At 44.5% G+C, this 7,900-nt stretch overlaps 1 protein-coding gene across 1 annotated transcript in view; it reads left to right on the top strand.

The window, feature by feature from the left end:
* Positions 1 to 6,811: 6,811 nt before the first annotated feature.
* Positions 6,812 to 7,900, top strand: part of SGSM2 (small G protein signaling modulator 2) — a gene marked incomplete at its 3' end in the record, with an annotated part of 64,473 nt that continues 63,384 nt past the window's right edge. Inside the window, exon 1 of the mRNA XM_082008791.1 lies at positions 6,812 to 7,032. Within this exon, the coding sequence (XP_081864917.1) occupies positions 6,976 to 7,032 (57 nt within the window). The 5' untranslated portion in view covers positions 6,812 to 6,975. The remainder of the gene's footprint in view (positions 7,033 to 7,900) is intronic.

The raw sequence follows: 7,900 nt of genomic DNA, 5'->3' as shown, positions 1-7,900 counted from the left end.
CATATCAGCTGAGGGAAAAGGGTTTGTTGGCAAGGCTTGTATCGATATTCTTTGAGGGAGATCAGGAAGTAGGGAGGGATCAGTTGGACTCTGTGGATGGATCTTCGTTTGGCTTCTTGGCTCCCTAGAGAAGGAAATGGGAATTTGACCGCACAAAGCAACACTAAAGGCCAAGGGCTTTCGGAACTAAGATGTTAATTTTGCACCAAGTGCTTTAAATACAGACTGGCCCCCTTTTCATGTCACGTGAGGAATGGAATTTGGAACACCGACTCTGACAGTTTGTGGTTGCTCTTTCATATCTAATGACTTGCCAGTTTTCTTACTTCCTGTGAGAAGTACAGCTTTTCTTGAATGCGATGGCATGATTTGCAAATCTTTTTCCAGTTATCTGCCCTTTTAGGGTTTTATATAACAGAACTCCCAGTTTTTAAATCAAGACACTGAGGCGGGGGTGGAGAGAACTTGAACATGACTACTCTTAGCAAACACTACATCTGATAATCCCCAGAAGAAATGGTCAGCTATCCAGTAGTCAGATGCACTGCACGTGTGAGTTCTCCCACCACTTTCCCCCAGTGCACATACAAAGGTTTGTGTTCCAAGATAGGTATCTTTAATTCTAAGGCAAGCTCTTCCAAAGAGGTAAGAATCAAGTCATCAAAAAACTTGCCCTTGTGAAAAATGAGAAAACTTTGACAATTTAAATATATATGTAATGACTTGTCATGGGAGATACAGGAATGGGTATGGCGAAGGAAGAAACTTCTTCAAGTAAGAAAGCTTCAGGAACAGATAGCGGCAGGGTTGCCATTGTTCAGGCTTGTGATAGTGTAATCCTGTTTATATAAGCAATGCCAATCTGGGGAATTAGTTTCACATTTAGTTTCCTCGTGTGGCCCAAAAGTGCTATTTGATGTTAAATTTCTCAAGCAGAAGGGGAAAAATTGCAGTGACTGGGGAAGTACGGACTAAACAACATTTTTTTAGGGCTAGATAATGTTCGCATACTGAAGGGTGAATTCAAGTTTTGTGTTCTGAATCCCTTCTAGAGCATAGAAGTTGAAGTGGAAAGAGAAGAATAATCATAAATATCTTGTTCTGTCATGAAACTGCAAGAGGCTTTGGACACAGGAGAGAGGTAGCTTATACTGAATTTTAAACTGAAATAATCTCTTTTGTTCTGAGTGTTTGGCTGGGCCAATTGTAAAGGGCCTTTCAGAAGGTTGGAGTCAAGGCTGCTCTGCAAATTGGGTCTCTGAAACAGTTTCAAGTTTAATATGAACAGTTGTAACTGCATTCTTAGATGTTTGCTTGTATGTTGCAGATTGAAATTTTACCACTGTCATAAATGGTTATTACTTGATGGCTGTTCATTGGCAGCTAAGGGTATGTGACGGTGCTGGAGCGTGCTCCCCAGCTGCTTTTATGTTCCCGTATTGTACATGAGCATGGAAGCTTCAGGTTCCACGATGGTTAGTCTTGAACTGCTTTGACCAGTGCCAAATCTACCTATATGTTTTAAAGCAAATTACTGCAAAAGCCTGACAAGAAAATAATCCCAAATTAATGCAGTGAAGTTATAAGTAGAATTAAGATGGTAGGTAGTTTGGTAGTAGTAGCAGCAGGGGAGAGAACAAAAAAATTATTTCCACTCACTTAGGCTTTTGAAAATGAAATTGTTGAGGCTTGGTAAGAAAACACTAATGGCTGTAAACTTTCCGGATTTTATGCCTAGCCAGGCTGCTACATGTGGCAGGCATTCACTTAATTTTCCTCACATCCCGGAAGTAGCATTGCCACAGTAATGCACCTGCCTTTTTGTGAAAGGCCTCTTTAAAACTCTAATAACCTCTTTTCTCTTATATTGCTTTCTGGAAGTTGTTGTTTTCCAGATGGTTTTTCTATTGTGCCAGTGAAAATACAGCTGCTGAGATCAGTTTTGACAAAGATTTTTGCAGCTTTTTTTCTTAATTCTGCTAGTGTGTGATGTGGATTATTTTTTTTTAATTTTTGTCCCTTCACTGATACTATTTAAATTACACTGTGGTGGGTGCTTTGAAGCTACCAGCAGAGCCTGTAGTGATAGGGTGTCTGTGCTGTATTTAATAACTTCAATTTATTCTCTTGTACTTTTTTTTCATCTTGTAACAAATAAGACTGCCACTTAAAATTAATGCGTGGCACTTCTGTTTCTTGGCAAATTACTTTTTTTTTTTCTTGTTACTATCATAGTGAATGCTAACAGATAAGTGATGCTGGTAGCCTTGCAAAACTGTGTTTAAAAGAAGTTATATGCAGAAAAATGTCATATTTGCCTTTCTTTTCTCTGGGGAGTACTGGTCTGTGAAGGAGTGTGTGAAAGAGAAGCAGTGTCAGATCCGTGTGCTAGTCCAGAGGCTTTCATTCCGTGGTTGGATTCTCTACTCCTAGGGTTCATTAATTAAATAGGTTCAAATTGTGAATTATTACACTATAAGAAGCAGAGAAAAGCTTGTGTTTTGGTTTTGGTTTAGTTGGGGTTTTTTTTCCTTGTCTCCCATAGCCAACAAATAGTATTAATTTCTGATTTGAATTTAGATTCAATTAATCTTGGAAACAAACTGCTTGGTGAACCATCTGGGTTGTAAGAATCTTTTAAAAGGTGCAAAATAACTTCTTGGTATTTATGGAATGTGGAGTATCAGTAAGAACTGTAAGCAGTTTCGAATCTTTTAAAAATATGTACAGATATCCTTTTTATTTCACCTTCTTCTCTCATCCCCATTCGTTCTCCCTTCTCTACCCCCAGTTAGTACTGATCACAAAACATTTGCTTTTAGATGAAGATACGACTAGAACTGGAATGATGTTAAACAATGCTTGGCCACCGTGGACAGAACACTCTGTCAGTCTGTAAGCTTTACTCAGAGTAAAATTGAATTGCATAAACACTAAAGTTTTTTCTGTTCAAAAGACATTTCAAAACCATGGTCTTGGTGTTCTTTGTCCTGATAAGATTTTCAGGATGTGGCTGAGAGATCCCAGTTAAATACCTGTGTGTGGGTTTGACTAGCAGTTCTATAGTTCCCTCCACTGGTGGACAGATGGGAATGGGAAAATGTCAGGAAATCCTCTGTGTAGGTGTGCTCTGCAAGTGCACTATTTGGACATGCACAAGGCTAAAATTATTGTAGTATTAGAGATTTCCTCCATAGGGCTGCTATACTCTGGTTTCTGATAAAATGAGGAATGCCCGGAGTTATTTCTTACCTGCATGCGTACATAATTGGATAATTTACATAAAATCTCCGTAAGTCTAAATGTAGATACGGATGCAGCCATTGCTTACACAGTTCATGGGTTGAACATTTTGCTAATACAGGTGATAGAACACGTTATTTTCTCTTAAGAGTCCTGCTTATCTGGAACTGTGCCAATACACGATGTTAATTGAATGTCCTTTCTGCCAAAATCATGGCATGTTGATTTATACAGTCTCTGTACTACCAGGTTCTGATAGTTTCAAATACTGTGGTTTTGATGTAACACATGCTTTGTAGTCTCATTTTAATCATCCTTAACTTAATTAAAAGCTATGAATTGTTTTGACAAGAACATTCTAGAACATATTTTTACAACCTGGTATAGTGGAGAAAAAGCAGCACTGAAAAGGATAATGCAGTTTTGAAAGGCAGCGTTCACTTATTTGTAGTAAGCTGTCTACTTCTAGAGAGAGCGAACAGCTGTGCTTCCTAGGAATCTTCTCTGCTGGCTTTAAATACCACAAATTATGATCCCTATTAAGACAATATAGATTTCTAATTATATGCATTTGTCTGCGAGTTAAGAGACTTGCAGTGTTGTCCTGCACAGACCGTCACTGGTGGATGTGTTTTACTGATGTGCCTGTGAATTGGTAGTAGCCTTTAGGAGGAAGAAATGCCTTTTTGCCTCATTTGTAACGTATGAATTCTAACTACATCAGCTAGTGTTCATTAGCTGTTGAAGGTCTTTTTGAAACCTTACTGTCCTCTCCACTCCTAAATTTAAGTGAACTTTTGCGCATTCAAATATTATATTATCAGACTGAGAGAATGAATGGAAAATATTAACTGACATCTGTACAAAAGTACTGTAATGAAGGGCTGCATGTTTCTGTAATGGGGTCCTAACATATTGCAGAACAGCCTCAGTCTTTCTACAGAGAAGGAGACTTGGTGCTTTGAATGAATGTCTTATGTTAAACAGCTTTTCAGTATCCATGTTAATCAGGCAATAATGTCAAAAGAGAGAGCTCTGCAGGGTAGCAGCCTCCAACTTCTTGATAAATGCCGAGACAAAGCTAAATGTTTAACCTTCACCTTGACATTTAGTTTTCGGAACAGAAGACATTTATCCTGTTGTAATGTTCCATTCTGGTGACTTTTTATCTCTTGCACTTCTTGGTTAAAATATAAAGTAACTGACTGAGGCTGGGAGGGCATTGGTGGGACTGATACTATGGTGTTATTGAAAAGCTGCATTCAGCTTGGAACAGGCAACGCTTACTGTGGTTTTGATTAGATTTTTCTTCTCAAGGTTTTTTAATTTTCGGACATAATTCACTCTAGGAAATACTGATGAAGTATACCTTAACTGAATATGCCTGGCCCAGCAGTCCCTGTCTTATACAATTAGGTTATATCCTCTGGTGATCCTTGGCATTAAATCTTTACAGACAAATTTCACACCATCCATTCTGTTAGGAGAACTGTGGTTTTATTAAGAGATGAGTGGTCACGAGTCCTGTTTCCAGCTTTGCCACTAACTCAGTGACATACAGCAAGTGAGTTTTTCTGTTACATGCATAATTTTTCCTCATCTGTAATAAAATGGTGGTAAGACCCCCCCTACCTCAGAGGGATGTTGAAGCTTAATTTGTTTAATAATAGTAAAGGACTTCGGATTTCAATAATATTTTATATCCAGAGGATAGCAAATATGATTGCTGATCTTGTTTAAACTGACATGCTGTGATCAAGCTGTTTTCTTACGCATCAGGCTTTGTTTTATTTTTATCTCTAACTTTTAAGGGTTAGCCTTATGGATAAAATACTTAGTTAATGCAGTAACCATATTAGCTATTGATTAAAGTATTTTCTCTTTTATCAGTGCATTAAATGGAAATGGAACACTAATTTTTAATAAAGTGTTATATTTTGTCTTCTGTGATTTTTCTCCAGCATCGTAACATTTTATTCGTCATGTTGGTCTTTGCACTTTTGTTCTGCATTGTAGTTGTGATCCTCAACAAATATTTAGGATTCCTGAACTGCAGAAACACTGTATCAGCAAATGGCTTTTGTATTACATGGAGTTGTTGCTGCCTTTCACCCATGCCCTGCAAGTGCAGGCTGTTTGTAGGAGGTATCGGTGTACTTACAGGTGCTCTGCAGACAACTGGTTTTGTTTTTTTTTCTGGGCTTTTCCTTTAATTGTAGAACAATTCATTCGCTGCAGTGGTTTTTCATGTTCATGGAAATAACTTCATTTCCTAATAAGAATCACAGAGCTCTTTGACCTTTCATTAGGTCTACACACAATTGATGTTACCACAAAGGTAACCTAACTGGTATATTGAAAATCTTTAACCTTTCTTGACTGACGGAGCAGGCTGGCAGGGAGTTTGATCCCGAGATTTAGTCTGTGTTCTGCAGTAGGTATGCTTTTGAGGTAGCCTACATGATCTGTCTGTTGTATGTAGCTATTCTCTTTGCTGCTGTTACCCTCCTTTCTGAGCTAAGCCATAGGGTTTTTTGTTGTGAGCAACAACTATTCCACAAAGTATCTGAGTGTCTTTGAAAGAAGTTAGGTAATCCTTCTGTTTGGAAAGCTGAGAGACCGCGCTTAGGTGACTGTGGTTTCTAGCGTATACTGGCTGTTCTTTGCCTCGGTTGTGGTGTTGAGAATTGGTTACCTGTAAGGTAGGTGCTCCTACCCTGGCTTTATGTTGTAGAGACAGCCTACTTTTATTCACTGTGGTAGGACTTCTGGGTTTTGTGGCCGGGTGGTATGATTGTCTCCTCGATCTGCTGCCTCTTTCAAAAATGGAACAACTCTTCTCTTCGCCTTTTCTGCCTGCACTAATGGAGGTCTCTCTTGTTCTCAGTGTGGTCCAGCTCCTCCTGCCTGCCCTCTCTTCCTTTTTCCACAGCGTTCCCTCGGGAGCGCTCCCTCTGCCTGGGTGTTCCTGTGGTGCCTTTTCTTTGCAGCCACGGCTGATGTCGGACTTGCAGCGGGAGCTGGAGGACTGCTGAAGCGAGCTCTGGTTTCAGTGTCCCGAATACCTCGGCTGAGGGCAGGACCTTGCCTACACCCTTCGCTGCTTCGGAAGGAAGAGCTTGAAGGGCTTCCTGGGCCCCCCTCGTGCTCCTTTTGCCGAGCTCAGAAAGCGAACCAAACAGGCTGAGCATGCTGCTCACTCTTTTGGTGGAAAATACGGAAATAAGCACTAGAAAAGCCAGATTTAACATACGTCACTAACCTGATGCTTCGACCCCCTTCCCTAGCGAGGCCGGTGTGCCGCTCAGAGGGGAGTACTGAGCCCTGCCGGCCGAGGCTCCTTCAGGACCAGGATGGGCGCGGAGCGGTGCCGCAGGGAGCGGGGGCTCCCGGGCAGCCCGAGCCGGCGGCGCCAGGCCCGCGCACCGCGGCGGCGGCCGGGGCCGCCTCAGCGCCGGGGCGGCGGGCTCCCGCCCAGGCCTGGCCTCGCCCTCGGCGCCGTTGCCATGGTGCCCCCCCGCAGCCGGGGCAGTGGCAGGTGCGCCCACGCCCCGCTGTCCCGCCTCCGCTTGACGTCAGCGGCAGCCGCGGAAGATGGCGGCGCAGCTGCGCGGCGTCCCGCAGCTTCCCCGCGCTCGGCCGGGCGGTGCGGAGCCTTCGCCTCGCGGGCAGTCCCTCAGCGGCACGGGCTGGCGGCTCTGAGCGCGGGGTGGCCCCGCTCCCCGCTCCGCCATGAGCTGCTCGGCGGACGCCGTGAAGGAGAAGCTGCTGTGGAACGTGAAGAAGGAGGTGAGGGAGGGGGCGGCGGGCGGGCGGGGGTGTCCGGTGAGGCCGGAGCTATGAGGCGGGCAGAGGTCCGAGGTTCCCTCGGCCGCCCCGGGTCAGCCGGCGGCGCGGGGGTCGCCTCCGCCGGGGCCCCGGGCCGCCCTGCACGCACTCCCGCCGGGCTCGGGCTCCCGCGGCCGGGCCGGTCGCGGCGGGGCGCACCTTCCGCCTGATGAATTTGTGTCACCTCTCTTGCAGCAGGGCCGGTAGCGAAGAGTTTGCCGAGAGTAAATAACAGAAAGCTTTGGCCAGGTTGAGTTAAAACCCAGTTTCCCTTCGGGAGGCGATGAATGGGCAGTGGAGGATTTGCTCGCTACAACCGTTTAACCCTTTCTGTGCTGGGTTATGTGACCTTGCCGTGACTGGAAAACAAAGGCAGGCGCCGCTCGGTCAAGCTGTTGCGCTACCCCAGAAACAGGCCAGTGGTTTTGCTGGGTTTGCCAGGTGACCCTGGGGGGGGAGACGCTGCCCTGCGGGCTCGCTCTTTCCTGCCGCAGGTGATGGCTGTGTTCATCTGCAGGGGAAGAGCCTGTAATCAGCTAAGGGGCCCGGCTCCCTTTCCCTGCGTGTTTATTTCCCTTATTGCTAGGTGTTTACTTACTTTTTCTCAGCTCTGAGTGTTAGAGGAGAAAGGAGAAGATCGGTGATAAGAAAGCTGGTCCTTTCAGTTCACCCGTGGATGAACTGAATAGGCTCCCAAAGGCCAGAGCCCTGGCAGAAGTGTCTGCTCCTGCGGGGTTACAATACCTGCGCTTTAGCAAGTCTGCTGCGAAGGGGTGGGGAGGAAGGCTGGCCTAATTCGGGTGGTTGTTCTTACAAACATTTATGAGAG

Source organism: Phaethon aethereus, assembly GCF_964289735.1.
Source record: "Phaethon aethereus genome assembly, chromosome: 19".
Lineage (NCBI taxonomy): Eukaryota > Metazoa > Chordata > Aves > Phaethontiformes > Phaethontidae > Phaethon > Phaethon aethereus.
Note: the sequence above shows the minus strand (reverse complement) of the source record. Positions and strands in the feature narration are given on the sequence as shown.